Source organism: Pleurodeles waltl, chromosome 10, assembly GCF_031143425.1.
Source record: "Pleurodeles waltl isolate 20211129_DDA chromosome 10, aPleWal1.hap1.20221129, whole genome shotgun sequence".
NCBI classification, from domain to species: domain Eukaryota; kingdom Metazoa; phylum Chordata; class Amphibia; order Caudata; family Salamandridae; genus Pleurodeles; species Pleurodeles waltl.
This window is the reverse complement of record NC_090449.1, coordinates 637376221-637395628: the sequence shown is the minus strand read 5'-3', so window position 1 is coordinate 637395628 and position 19408 is coordinate 637376221. Positions and strand designations below refer to the sequence as shown.

Genomic DNA, 19408 nt, shown 5'->3' with positions numbered 1-19408 from the left:
TGCGGCACTGAACAGCTGCTCGACTAGTAAGTGCACAATAAATTGATAATTCATCACATCACCTTTCCATGAATAATACTGTGTGGTTCTGACAAAGGGTCTTGATGTGAGGCTGGTCCATGAAGGGAATTCAGTGCAGCAAAATAAGGGAAGATGTGACACGGCTTAACCTACAAAGGAAGAGCACTCCAAAGTGTGATATTTGTCACCTGGTCAGAAGCTTTGTATAGATGATACTTCAGGACACAGCAGGATTGCTGTTATGATGACCAAGGTGACCATGTGAGGTAAATACAGAAATGGTAAGGCACACTATAAATATCTCATGTGGTGAAAAAAACATTTGTCAACAAGGTTAGTTTGAGGGGTAAAGCTCAGGTCAGAGACAAACACAACTTTGGTGCTCTTTGCTTTCAGCTTGGGCTGAAGCAGAGTGCCCTTGCTGGGGAGCAGCTGAATGGGAGGATGGTGGGATCGGTTTGATCCAAGACCAATATCTCCAATTTAGGACTACTGGGGCAAAGCATTAGTTGATGTATACAGTCTTGAATGTGAGACCAGGAGGCACAGCTTTGATGGTCTCCCGGTCCTCCTATAGCTACTAGTGCTATCAAGCGTTGTCCACATACATGTGATTCTAACATTTTTGCCAGGAAGGCCACGTAGGTGGCTTAGATAGAGCGCAAATGCTCAGTGGAGATGAGCCTAGTCGTAAAGGATAGTGCTTAGCTTGACCTGGTTAGATACTTTCCGGGAAGGAATTTAACTAGTTTACAGCATTGAAAGCTTCAATCTCAACAATGCTTTTCAGAAACATGTGGGGATTATTAGTATCAATATGTGGCAGAGAGGTTGAGTAGTAGGAAGGCACATACAAAGCCATTGCCTCTGGTCAATAAAAGTTTTCTCCCTTATGTTAAAGAAGGACCTCTGTCTCCAGGGGCAAAAGTGAGACTGAAAGTCAATGAGAAGGGTATGAGACTTCAGATGAGAGGAGAGGCATCTTGTTTAGGCCTGGGCAGAGCTCGCAGAGTTTCACCCTGTGGAATTCCATGGAGTTGCTCAACAACTCTGGTAAACGCCACAGAGTACCGCTAGCAGGTGGAGTAGGCCCCTAGTCAAAAGAAAACACTGTCCTTTTGGAGGCAGGGGATGAAAGGGCAGCACGGGTGCTGACGCCCTCAAGAGGTTACAGTCCTCAGAGGCCTCAAGCCTTCTACTGCAATGGAAGCCAAGGTGGCCAAATGCCACTCGGTGTTGCTTGCATAATGCAGCTAATCCGCTTTTGGTATCGGGGTCACCAACCTCCCAGTCTCTTGAGCACAGCATCTGTGCCCCCCCAGTTGAAAAATAAAAATCTATGGGCCCCCCTCAGAATTTTTCACAAATACTTTATAAGGATGGCAATGTTTAAATGTGTCCAGACCTATTTAAACATTGCAGTTAGGTGCTGTTACCTTTTTAAAAATGCAATAACATGCTTTTGTTTAAAACAAAGGCCTGTTATCAGTATAATGCTTCTTTTGGCCAGAGTTTGGCGCCCCCCCTGGGAGCACTTGAGGCCCCCCTAGGGGGGCCCGCCCCACAGTTTGAAGACCTCTGCCGTAGCCGCTTGTTCCACGAAGTTCTGCATGTCTCTTTGCCCTGGACTACACATACTAGGCGCTGGACACAACATACTAGCCTTCTCTCACCATACACAGCTAGTCGACACATCTGGCATATCTTGCACTCTGTGTGCTCCACATGCTGCTCGTTTCATCACATGCTAATCTTCTTGAAGCATGCACGCTATGTGAAGTCACAGTTGCTCTAATCATGAGACCCACCCCACATTTAGCAAACATCTCCAATAAACCCAACAGGTTCGGGCACGAGTTTCTTTTCAGTCAAACGTTCGGAGCGGCGCATGTTCATGCGAGAGGACCCTCAATCTAACCGTGGCATGCCAGATCTGATGGCTCGGTGGACTAATGGATTCACTACAGGGATCTCTGATGGTCACAGCTTGAAATTCCGCTGGATTCACTCAGCCTTTCATTCTCCGGAGGTTGATAAAATCGTCCCATTGGGTTACAATAAACACCTGTCATTCCATAGCAAGACAACCTACTGGTGCGCGTCATACACGTTATTGCTATGCGACAGCTTTAGGCATGTTACATGCAGTCATCGAACTCACACTCAGTACACAGGATACTGTAGGATACCACCTGCGTGCACGTTTATCTGCACACTAGCAGAGCTTACAGCATTTCAAGGGCGCGACTCACCTTCCAGATTACAGAGGCAAGCTGCCTCCCATACTGCACGCCAAGTGCCATTCTGCATGCTTCAGAAGTAACAAAGATGATCAAAGTGTGCTTGTGTTATCTGGGCTGCTCACAGCAGCCTCTACCATAGTTACCAGCTGGCAACTGAGTGAAAGGGGACTGGCTGGCGCTGACGAGACTGTTGAGAGCAGCGCAACCACCCAAGGTTAATATCGCTGAGGTGAGAACGTTCCAAACCAGGCGCCCACACGTGCGGGGATGGGAACCGCAGATGACTCCGACAAGAAGTAGCATGGTCTCAACATTAGGACTAATGAACATTTGGAGAGGTAGTGTGTATATATAAATATGTTTTCACAGACTTGCTCCCAAAACCTTGAAATCCTAAAGATGGGCAACCGAGACAACGGGCTGCGTTGCGAGGCCATAATGGAATCTGGTGAGCTACACACGTGCCAGCAATCTAGCATTAGAACCCAGAAATGCATTCCCATTGGCTAGCTCTTGTTTGTACACTTTAACTGCGCACTTGACTATCTATTCTAATCACTGGAAAGAGGGGGTGGCCAGGGGCACCTAAGGTTTTCGGAGGGAAAGAATGTTTGGGAATGGGTTTGAAAAAGGCACCGGAATCTGTTATCATTAATAATTAACAATGTTTCCAAACCTTAAAGACATACATTACTTTCATGTACCTCCGAATGCTGAAGCACAAACACGCCAGGAGCACCGTGGTCCCGATGGTCAGGGTGTACACACACTGAAAAGCCACTGAAGAGATGACAGCATTGTTTCTTGGCAGGTGGCTCTGATACACCTCTTCAAAGCAGAACGGAGGAGTTCTACACATACACTCCGCACGCCGCAAGCCTCTCTTCTGTCTTCTTCTACTCTTCTTCCAGTGAGAATGAGGGACTGGATTCAACGTGCCCAGAGTAAACTTTTACTGCCTGCCAGTAGTAAGGGCAGGTTTGACTCAGATTGGCTGCACGTGAGTCAACTCTTCCCAGCAGTGTACAGGGCCAATGGTTGGCATAGGTCATTACTTCCCGAGTGCTCCCAATGGCATGACAACATGCTGGCCGCCTACTGGAGGTGTACCACTGGGTTCCCTGGGTCTTGTAGTTTAAGTGGGAGTTTTCTCAGGTCGGATCAAGAGAGGCACTGGTTAACTCTAATTTTCGGCTTGGTGAACTATTTGCTCGAAGAGGAGCGTGGAGTTGCAGAAGTCCGTGAACTCTGCCTGCATACAAGAGTTTACCACCCAGGCCTAGTCTTGTTACAATGAACTGAAACTCTTTGCTGAGTATGGGCACCCTGAAATTACTGTGAAACTAGACTGGTGAAGATGTTGATCTCCTTTTTGACCCCTGGAATGGTCACGGACACCATGATGGAGTCTCACATCACCCTCCTCCTTAAGCCAGGAAACCCCCCCACTCCCAATGCCCTTCTAATAGGCCCAGAGCTCTGCTCAATTGCAACATGAAGTTTTTTTTCTTCAATTTTGGTTGCCCGCTTACACCGGGTCTGGCCATCCATAATCTCTTCAACCCAATCCGGCTTCATCTGCAACAGGCAGGCAAACAACAATACACAGCTATCAGTGGTGGAAGTAGCCAAACAGCAGCAACAACCTATGTCCCTTCTCCCCCTTGACGCAGAGAAAGCGTTTGATAGGGTAGACTGGAATTATCATTCTAAGGTCCTTAACAAGATGGTCCTTGACAAGATCCATTTAGGGCCCAAGTTGAAAGCCTTCATTCTCGCCAACTTTCAAAAGCCCTCTGCAATACTAAAAATGAACAGCTCCTTCTCACCACCAATTAGGGTTATGTGGGGCACCCGGCAAGGCTGACCCTTATCCACTCTAATACTAGCCCTTGTGATGGAACCGTTGGTAGCCAAGATCCAGGCTAACCCAATGATTAGAGGAGTGGTGGTTTATGGTGCAGAACACAAATCGGCCCTTTTCGCCAACGATATCCTCTGCTTTATAACAGAACCAGGCACTACAATTCTGGAATTGATGGAGGAGCTGGTGGCCTTTTCCTTAGTGTCAGACTTTAAAATCAATTTGAACAAGTCATGGGGTCTGGGTGTAGCAGACCCCCAAAACAGTCTAGAGGACCCTACCAGGAGGAGCAGCTTTCAATGAGGGCCATCGGCTATCACTTACCTGGTGATTCACCTGCCACATCAGACGAAGGACATATACTCCTGCAACACACCACTGCTCCTCACTACCCTCTTCAAATATCTCTATTGTTGGGGGAAGCTGAGGATTTCATGGTGGGGTAGGCTTAATAGTTTGAAAATGAACTTCATGCCTCGGATTTTATATGTGCACCAGAACCGACCTCTGACCCACTTCCTTCGCTTTGTAGGCATATCCGTGCAAAAATGCTTGATTTTGTATGGGGGGGGCAAGACCCCAAGAGTAGCGGCAGTGATGCTGAGCAGCCCAGTTTCAGGGGGTGGCCTGGGATGTGCTGATGTCACAACCTATTTCCTAGCAGAACAGCTTTACCCTTCCCTAGACTGGACCCACAGCCCTGACAAGAAACCCTGGGTTTAAGCAGAACAGGCATTCTTCCCCTCCCCCCTATTGGGACTGTTGTGGCTCTGGGCCTCATTCAAAGTGAGACCCCCGCACCTTCCTATCTTTGAAATCATTACTTTTAACATATAGGAGGGAGGAACAGCAAGATAGGGTATTCCCGACTTATCCTTTTTGACTCACTTTCTTGGCACATAACCCTGACTTCTCCCTAGGCAGGGCCAATCCTGGTTCCTTCCACTGGGTTCAGGGCCACTCAACTATCCTGGATGGTTTTTATGAGGACAGTGACCCGAGGCTGTGATTTAGTCACCAAATATGCCCTAGCTAGACGAGACACTTGTAGGCTGAGTCAGACACTCCATTGGGCAGACAGACCCCCTGCGCAACTAGCTCACCCTTAGAATCCGTCTACCTCAACAACGTTTGGCATATCATGGCTTTACTAATATATTTCATAGTTGACCCACCCCAACAAAACACGCCTATGTACTACATTGTGAGTGGGAACTGGATATCGAGATATCTGACGACACTTGGGGGGCCATATGTCAAAAATCAGCCACATCATTGATCTGAACGCGCTATAAAGAAAATGCATACAAAATATTAACCCATTGGCATCTTACATCTGTCAGACTTGCCAAAATGTTTGGGGGCTTGGACTTGAGTTGGAAGGGAATTGGGGGAGCGAGGCACCTTCTCACATACAAGGTGATCATGTCTTTTGAAGCAGACATTCTGGGTGGAGATTCAGCGCACTGTACAGGCCATCACAAGTGTTCAACGACCACTAGATCCACTTATAATCCTTTTAGGAGGCCCGGGGGCAGTTACAATCTTTCCCACTATGTCCCCTCAAGGTTGCTTATTCTCTCACCTGCTCTTAGCGTCAGATAAACATTCCTTCCCTTAATTAAACCAAAGCTGATTGTGAATCCTTAGAACACAATGAAGTTAGCAAAATGGATTGTACTTTGCCTTAAATTACCCAAACTTTGAATATGTTCTTCAGAGTAATCAGACTGAAAAACATTTGTGCTTTCTCCTCTATATTTAGCAATTTACTTAGGCAGAGATGGACAACCCCAAAGAATAGTCTGGTAGAGCCCAATGGGCCAGTCTGACTGGTAAGTGTGTGGGATGGGTTTGTGGCTGTGTGTGTGATGTGTTGTAAACATCTTTAAGTAAAGACTAGGTGGTAGTAGCAAGCAGCACTGAACAGGCTGAGGATTCTGTATCATCAAGGCATGCATCATGGATGAGCAATCGCACATTGTGGGCATTACAGCAGGGATGTGTCAATGTTTTCGGCTTTTAGAGATGCAAGGAACATAGTGAATTTCACTGCTGCATTAATCTAATGATCCTACACATGTTGTCTAGATCAGCCACAAACACCTGTGCTTCATCGACCCTCAAGACCACCAAAACAGCATCTGTTAAAGAGTCCAGAGCTGCTCTATTTACAAATAACCTACCCAGTTCATACACGGGGACCAGCTTTATATTAGTGCCCCGGCCTTTTTTCTGCCTTAGTCAGACCATGTCCCTAGGCCCAGATTATTGATGGGCTATTGAATTACTATGTCTTCTCTAAATATCCCCAAATCCCACGTATATTTTCCCCATTCTGGCAAGGAAACAGATATTTACTGCGCCTGGTTTAATGCAGCACCCTTTGGTATTTACTGTTGTGGTAAATACCACCCCTGTATTTGGCTCGCTTGAAATTAGGGCCTTAGAAGGGAATACAGTTTGTGATGTTGCAATAAAGATCTTATTACTTCTTTTTTTTCAGAGGTGGCAAACATTCAAATTCACATTCCATTCACTGCCACATGTCCTTTGCTCCTTTTTATGGTCTGGCTTGACAGCACAGCTTTCGCCAGGCAATTGTGTGAGCATCACTAGAGGGGAGCTTTGGACCCACCCACATGTTGTGAGTTAAAGATATATGTTTGATTGGGCAGAAAGGCTTCCACAAAAAAAGTGCCTTCCACACAGCTTTGAATGTAATATTTATGTATCCACCTTCCTGAGCTTGAACTTTCAGCACATAGCATTGTAATGCTATTGATGTGTCTTAGATAACTAATTTATGGTATTTTTCTCTGGCAGCAACACTGATGGAAGAAGGGCAGTCATTAATGTACATGGAGTTTTGGTTTTAGGTCTGGCTTGACAGTGCATTCATAAGGCAGACCTACTGGCATTGCCAATGCTTATTTTATACTTTAGGCCCTCTCAATATTTTTGGCAGCCATGAATATGCCTACCCTACTTTGATCTTAAAGTTGCACAGTTGCATTTGCCATTTACCTGTATTCTTCTTCTGCCTGTATAATTGTTGTCTGTAAGTCTATCCGATCCCTGAATGTTGCAGTTCACTGCAACCCGTACATAAAGAGAATGCCTATAAATATCTGCTCTCGAAACATGAACTCCATCCTCTTCAGATTCTTTTCGCCCAAACACCTTCTATTCTTCTATTCCAAGGTCTGCTGCTTAGTGAAAAGAGGCCTATTCTGCCAATTCAGAACTCTCATGAATGATACATACCGCAATGCATGGTATTTATAAATATTTTAATGAGGTGTTGTTTTGCAATTGTGTTTCATATGTTGGCAGCATGTTTTATAGCGTATTCGCCAACAGTAAGTGCAATGTATCAGTTATCTTTGAGAAGCTTTATTACATTTAATGTAATCCAGGATTGCGACTAGCATCTCCTGTTTCACTAAATTACTGTCTTCACGCATTTACTTTCAAATGTTATTTCCATCCTAGGATATTTTCTAAATTATTGAACAATGGTCCTATCTAGAGTAACCTTTTGTACAATTTAGGAGAAGAAACGCATAATAGTGTTCAATCCTAGTAATCCCCAGTGAAACCTCCATGACACAGGTACATCATATAAAGCAAAAAAGGTACCTTATGGGTGAAGAGTTTAAAAGTAGGCAAAGAGTTACATGAAATATTTTTTTTAGAAACGGCACAAAGTAGATTAGAACTCCAGGTTTACGGGTTCAGAAAACAAGTTTTCACTTTTGGCTGAGGTAGACCCGAGGAGGATTCAGCTTTTGCAATTGAAGGAGAAGGAAGTTGCTGGGCATCTAGGATCGGAGTTGGTGGAGGTAGTGTATAGACAACTTTTAGTTTTGAAGTTTTAAGATACAATTTAATGTCAAACTCACTCCTATTGTAGTGGCATGGTACGACTTTTGAATAAAAAGACATTTCATAATATTCCCCTTTGTCTAAAATAAAAGCACCTGGAAGCGCCTAATGTGTACAGCAGTGAAATGTTAACAAGTATTGCGCCAATACATTAAATTAAACTCTGTAAATTTATTGACCAGGCTAAAACCAGAGGTACCAATTTACAAAATTACAGGAGAAGAGAAGTGACATAACAAGACCTCTGGCTACACAATGACATCAGAGGAAATGTCATAGCATACACCTGCCGTGTTGAAAGTCTGCCAAACAATATTTTAAATACCTTTATTACAAACCTGAATGTATTCCACGCGCTGAGACCAAAACTTCAGCCACAGGTACTGGTTTTTAAAAGTGCTTAGAACTTAAAGATAATTAGTGAGTAAAAATTCCTGCCTCCTAATAAGAGTGTAAAGTGTGTTAATATATTCCTAAGTGTGTTAATATATTCTTAAAATGTAAAGTAGAGACACTCAAAAGAAGAAAATCAGTAAGTATAGAGGTACTGAAACATTTAGGCAGATATCCAAACATCTGGGGTTCAAAATTCTGATACAGGTCTTAATAAATGTGAAAATTATCAATACACAGAAACATCCAATTATTGTACCTAATTTAGCATCACAACGTTCAATTGGAACAGGACTAAAAACCAATGTTTGTATTTTTATTTGGGGGGAGGTGGTAATTAAATAACAGATACTGTTTGTTCAATCTGCTGCTCAAACACTGCACTTGGAAACATCTGCCCACTTACCTTATTACCACTCCGACAGATACTTCAATAAACACATGTCAAAAAATGGCTTTCCGGGGTCCCCACTAAGGTACAGATTTATCAATGAAATGTTGCTGAATTTGTGTGCTTGGCTGCCAGTAAGACTAATCTAAACGAATATTAGGAAACTTTCTAAACTTTGTTCCTACTATTGAGGCTGCTAGTGGTATTTGTCCAGTAAATGTTTCTCAAGATCCAATACGAACCCTCAAAGTACTTTCCTCCACCGCACAGCGATCTCAATTATCAAAGCTAGTGACCTCAAAGTAACATCATGTGTCCCTGTCAATCATCTAACAGAGACCTCAAATATTACTGCCAATGTCGTCAAGGAGACTTCAAGTAAGTGTTCTAAGAGGTGGCAATGATGCATCTTGGTATGCCATTCTGCTCTCTCTCTTGCAGCAGGAACTATGTACGGCACTGGGGAACCTTGTTTTCTTCAACGCTGTTGAAGCAGAACTTCCCTCTATGAGGTCTGGAGTGTGGGTTTTGGGTAATGTGGAGAGCATAAAGAAAGAAACATGTTAGAGGTAGTAAACAGGATAGATCAACGTTATCCAAGGTGTGATAACAGAATGTGTCAGTGGCCAAACTGTTGCACTGATATACTGTGCTCATGTGAAGTGCCTCAAGTGTTGTTGTAAAACTTTCTAAGAGCATACTCTATGTAGCACTGCTACTTTTACCAGAGTCACTTAAAGTGCATAAAATGAGGGATGGGATAACTTAATTAATCCCAACTGTGGGTAATCACAAAAGTTTGGAGTTCAGCCCACTACTCTTCTGTGCAATTACAGGCAGGGACCAACCACATGCAAATCCCTCTTGGACCATTCCCTGAAGACCGGTGTTTGTTTGTGGTTGCAGAATGAGCAACAACTGTGGAATGAAAGATGGCCCAAACTAATTACAAATTACACAGATTAATTTAAGCATTTTATCCATTATTTTGTTTTTCTCAGTGGGTACTCTCCCCTCTCTTTGTGACGGGAATAACCTGACATGGATCCATTGCCCACTGTGCAATAGAAACCAGGATCCACCTCAGAGATAAGGCCCAGGAAGGCTGAAAGTGGACTGGGGTTGTTTCTGTTTTTCTTAAGAAGGGATGCTACCTTGGCTGCTCTTACAAGAGCGGGCTTCAAATGATGCTCAGTTTAACTGCTGGTGGCAGAGATTAATTCAAAATTCTACCCATTTTTTGTATTTCTCTCTTTTATGAGAGTAGAAGTTGCTCTGGAAGAAATCAAGGTTGTCTTGTACTCTTGCATTAAATATGACTGCATGTAATTCTTTGGACACAGTGCCCCCAGGCTAACCCATTACTGGTCTTGTTGATCTATGGTAGAAGGTTTCTGTGATGTCTGGGGTCATCTGTTTTGGGAACTCGTCAAATTGGTAAGTGGTGATGAGAAATATCCAGTTCAAATGGCCTTATTAATGTCCAGTACATTCTTTAGGCCACTGTGTCTCGTGTCCACAAAAGTGCTGGTGCACTAGCGGACGCAGGAGAGGGGTGAATTGAGAACCAGTAAGGAGGGGACGAGATTGAGAATAGTCAACAGGCTAGAGAGGGCATGACGATAAAGATGAGGCATTATGAGAGATAAGGGACAAGGGGAAACGGGATGAATATAAATTACTAGGCTCTGGAGAAATTTCAATTACACCAACATAATCTCACATAATTTCCAGAATTTCATGATATGCTTGTTATGCAAAATGCCCAAAATTACGTCATTATCCACTTGCATATTTGAGATGTCGTTCACATAAAAAAAACTATTGTGGGAGCACAAGAACAATGTGAATGAAAAGAATGAGAGCACGTGTTTTTGAGTCATTTGCACTTTAAAGCTATGTGTTTTTCACATAATGCGTCCTCATGTGCGAAAGGGGAGCGAGGGTACATTTCACGCTAAAAATATTGCAAAGTACCAGATTGGTACTTAGAGTAATGTTTCAGGAATTTCATTTAATTTCCACAGAGGAAACTACATGAATTTCGCACAAGCCTATAAATTACCAATGGTGGTGAAACCTAAGAAAGAGTGGGGCCAATAAAGGGATTTGCCTTTCAAAAAGAAAGACTATGTAAAGGGAGGTGAAGAGACAACAATGAAACGCTAAAGGGGACAAGGGGAGATTGTAAAGTGGAACAAAAAAAGGGACTGTACAGAGGCAAAGAAAAGGGCTGAGGAGTAGGAGGAGATATGGAATAAAGCTGGCTAAACAACGAACGAGGTGACTACTAAAGCTAGAGTTAAATAATTGACCGGCAACAGGTGTACCGGGCATGGTAACTTCATGAAGTTGCATAACATACTAGAAGAAACTGCATAATACAGGCCTACTTAATAAACCAACATTTCCTTTGAGTGATATTCAGTGCAGTACAACACAACCAGTAAGTGGGATACTTGGAACACATACCAATGGAATAGAGCGTCTTCCACTGGATACATTTTGAAAATAGTTGGTGCACAACAGTTTGTAAATGTAGATGAATATTATTCTGGACTAAATTGAAGATATCACAAGAATCACAAAAGACAGTTTACAACCTGAGTCCAGACGTGTATCACAATTGCGTATTCTAACAATTCATGCAGAAAAGAAGTTTATGGTGGGCCAATCTATCGTTTGCTGTTCTAGTACACATGTTTTCAGTTCTACTGGAGCAGCACATTTATCCTCCCAACAACTCTTCATCCCTATCCCCCAAAAAAGGACATATAACTACAATAAAGTGTATTTTTGTTCTTGCGGTTAAAGGTACTAACTGGCACCTTGCAGCACTGTAAACAAATGGCAGTACAATTCCCCATGTCAATGATGCTCACTTTATGAACCTCAAAAGGATGAGTGGATCCTTCAGGATTTGATCCTTTGTCCTTCAGGTTACACACATATCCTCAGCGGTTACATTCATTTGTCGAATTATCTCACCAGTCCCCAACTATAATTAGCTGGATGCTTTCTGTTTTAAGGCTGTTTGTGCGCTAGGCAGCCTATGGCCAACCATGCACATAATCTTCCATTGAGAAAATAGCTTCAACGCTGTCACGCGCAATTGCCTCCTCAGGAGTAGATCAGGCCTTGAAGTAGCCAGCGCCTCCCAGGCTTTTGCAAACAAAGTCTTCAGACACAGAAACGTGTTTTCGCTCTTCCTGCCAAAGAATATATAAAAGACAGAGATGATTCATGCCTTCACTGCAATGATTTAGCTATTAAGGAGGCATGTTTTGAATCATAAATGTTCACTATCCGTCTGCCCCCTCAACACTTTTTGCTATTTTCGCTGGAGCCGTTTTCATGACAGGAATAAAGAAGCTCTAACTGTTGGGTGTGTATTTGTGCAGGACAATTCAACTTGCAACAACATTAGAACCAATGTTTTCTTATCCTAGTAAATTAAATGTGCTTTATTATCTGCGAAATCCTGTCACTGGAGTTGGAAACCTGTTATTTTTGTTACAAAAAATAGGTGGAAATTTCAAAACATTATGCAATGTAACTTTTCTACACCTTGGTATATGGCGCATAATTAAAATTACAAGAGAGGCCAGCAGGGGGCGGGTTTACAGTGAAAATATCTCGCAACAAGAAAGTTTCTATTCGCACTAGACTCCAGTGGGCAAGAATCATTCATTTTTTTGCATTAAGCACAATAGCAAACATCTTGCACATTTTGCATAACGTAAACTTGGAGAATAGCACTCGAGCATGCTGAAATAAGAGACATTTCACATAAGTCTAACTACGTTGTAATTTCCAAAGCTGAAGGTCAATGATAAATGCAGTTTTTAGCTCCTCGTTTTATAGATTGTTTTAATAGAGAAAGCTGATGCACAACTTGCTGACTCAATCACCCTTCTTAACTGATAGAATCCAATGCATATCTGTTAGTGCCTTCAATGTTTTCTTGTTTAATCTAGGCGATAAAACCCATGGTAAACCAGTTATTTTATAGTGCACAACTTTACTTTAAACACAGTTGTGTTTATTGATTCGTCCTTATAATGTGTTGTCAGGTTCTGCAACTTCATATCCCTTCAATGGATGCAAATTCAGTAAGCAGTGAACCATTAATTGCACTTTACTACATCAGGATATTCAAAAGAAGGCAGATAAATATATTGTTTCTGAATGTTTTCCACGTGCACAGTGAACAAAAAATGGCTGACACTCTCCACTGCAATGGATAGAAACACGCACAAGGTCGAGCGACCCGTCCAACGAAAGAGCATCCTAATGAGATTTGATAAAATTCAGAAGGTTAACAATGCAGTAGTCCTGGCTCTACCTAAGCATTTAGTGAAAATACTGACTGTGCTTCCAGCCAGGCAAGTACTGGAGTCAGGAGTGTGCTGACAGAACATGTTTGTGAACCGCTGTCATGTCAGGTAAATGTTGCCCCTCACTGCATCTTACCTGGATCTTTCTCTGTGTGCTAGAATGCAATGCAATGTATGCGAGGAAAGGCCCAATATCTGTAATCCAATATTACAGCCCAAGGACCTCATTATGATTTTAATACCAGCTAGACTGATAAGATTAGAACTGTTAGTCCTTGTTGTCACCTGTTTGCCTTTACGCAACGATAGCGCTACGGGCAATTCTGCACAGGTGCGTCCATCGCAGGACTGCCACTATAGGCCCACCCAGCACTCATGGAGCTGTACGAGGAAGAGCCAGGGGTAAAGAGGAGATCACAGAAACAGAGGTTTGAACCAAAAAGAAAACGACATTCAGCAGAGTCAAATTCCCTAAAAAGGAAAGTTACATGGACCAATCAGCTGCAAAACCGGTAGGGAAACAGACTCTCCACCAACGCAGACTCTCCACTAACAGTGGGGGCGTGGATGAGGGGAATGGACCATTGCACGGGTCTTGAGATTGCAGTGTTCCAAATGAGGGGTTGTCCACAGAAACACCAGAAGATATGGCAGCGCTGGGCCAATTACAGAGGTTTGGTTTTAGCCCCAATATGCACTACTGAGGCCCAACTAGGTATTGAGGTACAGATGTTTGGTGCTATAACATGAGAGCTATAGAAGGGATCCCAATCTGTGTGTACATGGGAACATTACAGAGAGCAAAGTGGATTGGGAGGGTACGACTTTGCAATGTTTTTGAATGTATCACTGTTATTTAAGAGTATTCATCCCATATTTCTTGTTACTCTTTGTCACAGACCTCCTTGGTCTTGCTATTTTGTCAAAACCCAATAAAATTTGTTATAAAAAAAACGGTAGGGAAGAAACCAGGTGATGAAGATGGGGAGCGGCCAAAACAGGGCGTGCTGGGTGAAAACTGGACAGTAGTGGCTGGTATCTAACACAAATGGTGTGGCAGACCTGGGGGTAATAACAATACAATACAAAAAATAAAAGCACTTACCTGCTGCTTGCTGCCTCGTGCTCCTCTGCTGCTAGGACACAGGCTCCCAGACTCACCTACGCCAATCCACATGCTTCTCTCATGCTGGTAATACTATTACCCAGCATGAGAGATGCACAGGGATTGGTGTGAGAGCGCTGGTTTTGCGCTCCCAGGGGGACTGGGAGTCTAAGCCTGCTGTTCTCTTCCTAGCAGAGCAGCTTGGTTTGGAGAGAACTCAGTGAGCATGTCTGGCCATCCTAAGACAGCCACCAAACCAACATGCGTGTTTGCAGCAATGCTCATCACTTTTCCTTCAGTGCTGTCATCATCATGGCCTCGCACCCAACACTCATTTTGCAAATTAGAATATAATGATAATAACACTGTTTTATTAGCATTTTATTTTTCATGTTTGCATCTGCTGGCAGAGGGGCGATGCTCTCCGCCATAATGGAGGAGTCGCCGTTGAAACTGAAGAGTCCCACCGGATAAGGAAGAGCCCAACATCCAGATTACTAACAAATGAAAGAGTGTCAGTCGTCCCAGGAAGGACACCAGTAAGGACAATGAAACTGATCTCTTCATACTTAAATCGGCCGCAACCCTATTTTCTCAAAAAACGATGGCCCATATCAAAGAAAAAGGGGCGCATCAACTATGATGCACCAATTTTCATGCACCCCCATACCGGCACCTAATCACCGGCACCTAACGACACCTAACGACACCATGGCAGCACAGTATTTATAATACAGCCCACCATGGTGGTCATTAGCACAATAGCGTCAAGATTTTTGTGCTCTTCAATTATTTGTAGCATTGCATTCCCTACAGACTGATCTTATCCAAAGCAATGCAAACAGTAAATACGTTGTAAAACTATGCGATTTGGTCGGAGTGGTAATAAAACTAACATTTGCTAAACAAATTCAGTATAACTCTTCAGACACGTAATTGCGCAGTTCGACACAAAAAGTAGGTTTTCCGAAAACGCTGCCTCAAATGAAGGAGATGAGTGACAACCTTTATTAAAGTTTTCATTTAGGGATTTAATATGCAGGTGGCGTGTTTCATCTGCCAATCCAAAAGCAGACTAATCAATCATTCGGCCATAATCAATAGAGGACCAGCTTGCAACTGTCACAATTTTCAAAAGTAAAGGCCTACTTATCTCAACACCTGCAAGCGGTGTCATCCTGTGGGGCAGGTGGTGCATTTCCAGTGCAGTGCAGGGTGTAGCACGTGCCCCTAGAGACCGATGTCGTGCAAACCCCTCCCCCACCACCTCTGTGACCCATGTCCATGGTGTATCGGTGATGTAGCTGAGAACTGGCATTTTCAATCTCAATGGCACAGGAAGCATTCTGCGTGGACGGGGAAAAGATGGCATCATTTTGGGCACATCAATCACAATTGCTGATTTTTCTTGCAAAGAAAAAACATACTGGAAAGTTGAACTATGGAACGTCAACGTCAATAAATGAAAACGCTGGCATCCGTAGTGTTATAAAGGGAACACCCTACCGATGGGCGAAGACGGCACCCCCTTCTCCGTTGCTTGATATAATCACAGTAAATGATCACTTCCCTGGCAGCTCAAACCCGCATGCGAATAAGAACTGAACGACTCATTCAGAAAAATAAAACCACCAGCGCTTTTTGGAAAAGGAGCATGTTCCTCGCGACACCCCATCTGCAAACACATGCATTTATTTCACTTTCATTCCACTGAAGACGTCAGTCATAGGCTTTAAATAGCAAAGACTGTCGACAGGTTAACATGAAGTCTCAAAAACACGAATGAAAAAACGAAAACAATTACACTGCTTTTACTAGTCAACAACGGATACTCTGCTGCTAGATTTCACAGGCTAGCACCACTTAGAACAGAGAGTGAGAAAACATAGAAACACCTCCTTTTCTCTAGAAAGCAAGGCTGCCAGAAGACATGCTTCCACAACTTAACACAGTATTTAAACATCAACGCTTAGTAGTATGTGGAGTAACAACACACGCCCATATGGTCACTACGAAACTGTAAAATGTATTGATTTGAAAATGCAGAACCTCTTATCTATACAGAGAGGACAAACATATACGTGATCGGGAAATGCAAGGAATATCGTAAGAAAGTACTTTCCATAATAAAATAAAACACAACATTGAAGGCATAAAAATAGCAACAGGCACGTGCAAGATGTTTTGGTAGAAGTTAGCTGATCAATAGACATCAGCACGACTTATTCCGCGGGCAGAAGTGACGGCTCAGAGCAGTTTGCTCTCTAGACGCAAAAGTTGTAGGTTTCCATGCCCCTTGCCTTTCAGGAGGCTGGAGTGCAGCGCGTGTCATGAAGCGCCTGGAAGACGCGAGGCTCAGCAGTAGCGCATCAGTTTTCAAAGATGTGCGTGTGTGGGAGTATTGTTTTCCTGATTGCAGAGGTGCGTGCAAGAGGTGATGGAGAGCAGGTTGCAGCGCTTTTGCGTCCCACGCCCTTCCTGCTAGTTTGGGGCGGGGCCCTCTCCCAAAATCCAGGCAGGGTATTTCCCTCTTCAAGCCCGCAAAACAGATACGCGACACCCCTTAGTCAGTAGTCCCAGCACTGCAACCCATTTTCACCTGCCTCTCCTTGAAACTGTGAGCATGAAACATGAAAAATAGATGCTCATTTAGATAACAGTGGCCGTGCGATTCATTGTCGATCAGTGACAGGTCACACGCGCCCCGATCCCTCCCCTCATGCCCCAAAAACCACTCACCAGGACGTTGCCCTGCATTTTTGCCGTTTTGATTATTGGCTTTTCCTTCATGTCTGCCTTCATGTCTGCCCGTGGCAGTTCACCCGCTTACTCTTCAGGCTGTGGTTGCAGTCACTGTTCCCCCAGAGTCTTCTTCCTCATGACTTGCTGATCTCTCTCCCCTCTCGTATTTGTGCCTGGCAGTCTTTGGTTATTCCTGCCGTCCACAACCGGATGAGAGAACCAGAGATGCTCCCTCTCTCCTTGAGATTTTTATTAGTAAGTAGGAAGGTGCCCAAGTGAAATCCTGAACTGTTTTATTTTCCCGATCCACCAGCAGCCGGGGTGGTAATATAATTGGTATCCCCCTCACAGACTGTGTCCTCACAGCTTCACTGTTTTCGGGACTCCACCCACCTCCTCAAATATCTCACAGCACCAGCTCCAGCTGCTGTAGCTCTGTGTTGCCAGGTCTGGCTGAGAAAAGGAGTATAACGAGTTGTGAAAAGAAGCCCAAAAGAAGCCCCACCCACAAAACGAATGGCGGGGCTACACATTCCACGTTTTGAGAAAGAGTAGTTGATCTAATTGTAAAATACATTGGGATTATAGGAGCTCGAGCAAAAGCTTTACCCACGCAGTCCTCTAACATGTTTGGGATACATTTTCATTGGGCTATAGACATTATATAAATGGAAACTTTACCTTTCAGAAACCTACACATCTCTACTCTAGTATGGCAGAGGGAGCTCTGAAGTTCCTTAGGCATTTGCAGCTCAACCTCTTCAGGTTTGTGCTGTTCTTTCTGAAACTGTTTAACCCATTGGAAAACGAGGACTACATGTCCCAAAGTGCAAATAAAATAATCATGACTGATCTACTTACGCATGTACTTCGAAACTTGAGAGCTCTGGAATGAAGAGTAAGTAAACATTTTAAATTTACTGCATTTCACTTTAAAACAAAGTAAATTTTCATTAAAATTATTATTGAAAAATATATTTATACAAAGCGTATCCAAAATCTATTTTGAACCAAAATATTTAACATTTAGAACAGGTACTGGAGGTAGATGGAATCAACTGAACATTTATTTGTTTACTTAATAAAACGAATGCAGAACGTTTGCACAGACAAATACAAATATTTTGTTTCCAGAATAATAAGATATGATTGCAAAACATGCTGCATTTTGCATCTTTGAAATATGGCAGAGCTCTACATTTTCCAAGGTGGATGCTTGTTTTAACTCCCTGGAAAATCAGACCTACAAGTCTTGGAATGAAAGAATAGATCTAGACTCAGTGCTCAATTTGTGCTTGTTGTTTCCAGTGCAGAGCACCAACACTTATTTTTGACGGCCTGCACTTATTTTTCTGCCTCAAGCATTTACTGCGAGAAAAAGACACATATGGGAAAGATGGAAGAAGAGAAAAATGAAAAAGCGTCACAATGGTAGAAAGCAGGAAGCTGCAAGAATGACCTGAAGGGGCAGGGATTAGCTTTAAATGGATTGAAGCGGCCCAAGATGGCTTCAGGATTATGCTGCCTCAGTATTCCGTGCTCGCACATTTAATTGCAGCAGCTGCATGCTTACGAGGAGGGCTTTGGGCACTGGCACATTTTTATTTACAAATTAAGCTGTGCCTAGACAGGATAAATGCCCATGGATCTAGGACATTTGAGAATTCTTAGGTGCCTTTTCAGGAAAGTTTCAGGAGTGCATCCTTGTGTGACTAATGAAAATTACCACCATTGTATAGGGTCTGCTGCTGCCTACCATCATAGTTACAAAAACTAAAATTAATGAGTCCAAATAAATATTCAATACATTGTGCAAATGGTATCTCCCCAACGATATGCACATCTATTTCTTCAGAGCTCACAAGTTTTTCAGGTCCATTCTTGATTAACTCATTTAGTACAGGCTTTTGCTTTGCATTCTGAAACCCTACACTGAAGAGACACCCTTTGCACTGAACAGGTCTGGCTCCATTCTGGTGGCCCATGAATAGGCACGAGATGACCATAATCGTGCATGTAGGATAGGCAGAATTCAGTGTAGTGTTTACAAGTTCTATTTCAGATGCTGAAAAAAGTCTGTTCAATTTTGAGCTTTCCCAATAAAAGAAAGTTACATACCTGAGATAATGTTGGTTCCAATGTATACAGTGCATCCTATGGAGATTCATTATCAGTGACAACAGGTGAACCACCTCCTTCAAGGTCACCATTTCCATACCTGAACTTTTGTGTCACAATAAAATGAATTCTCTTTGCACTGTTGTCCTGTATCCTTCCCTCAAACTAATTACACTAACACACCTGAAAACAATGATTTGTAGGTAAAAAGGTCAGGACTGGAGAAAGCATCCACACTGACCTGGGGTGAGAATTCCCCAAAAGGGGCTCAGCCCTCTGGACAGGCTGATATTTACAAACGTTTTA

General features: G+C 43.2%; 1 protein-coding gene across 1 annotated transcript in view; it reads right to left on the bottom strand.

Annotated features, from left to right (window-relative positions):
- Positions 1-17439, bottom strand: part of DPP6 (dipeptidyl peptidase like 6) — a 1951083-nt gene extending 1933644 nt beyond the window's left edge. Inside the window, exon 1 of the mRNA XM_069211130.1 lies at positions 16982-17439. Within this exon, the coding sequence (XP_069067231.1) occupies positions 16982-17044 (63 nt within the window). The 5' untranslated portion in view covers positions 17045-17439. The remainder of the gene's footprint in view (positions 1-16981) is intronic.
- Positions 17440-19408: the final 1969 nt, after the last annotated feature.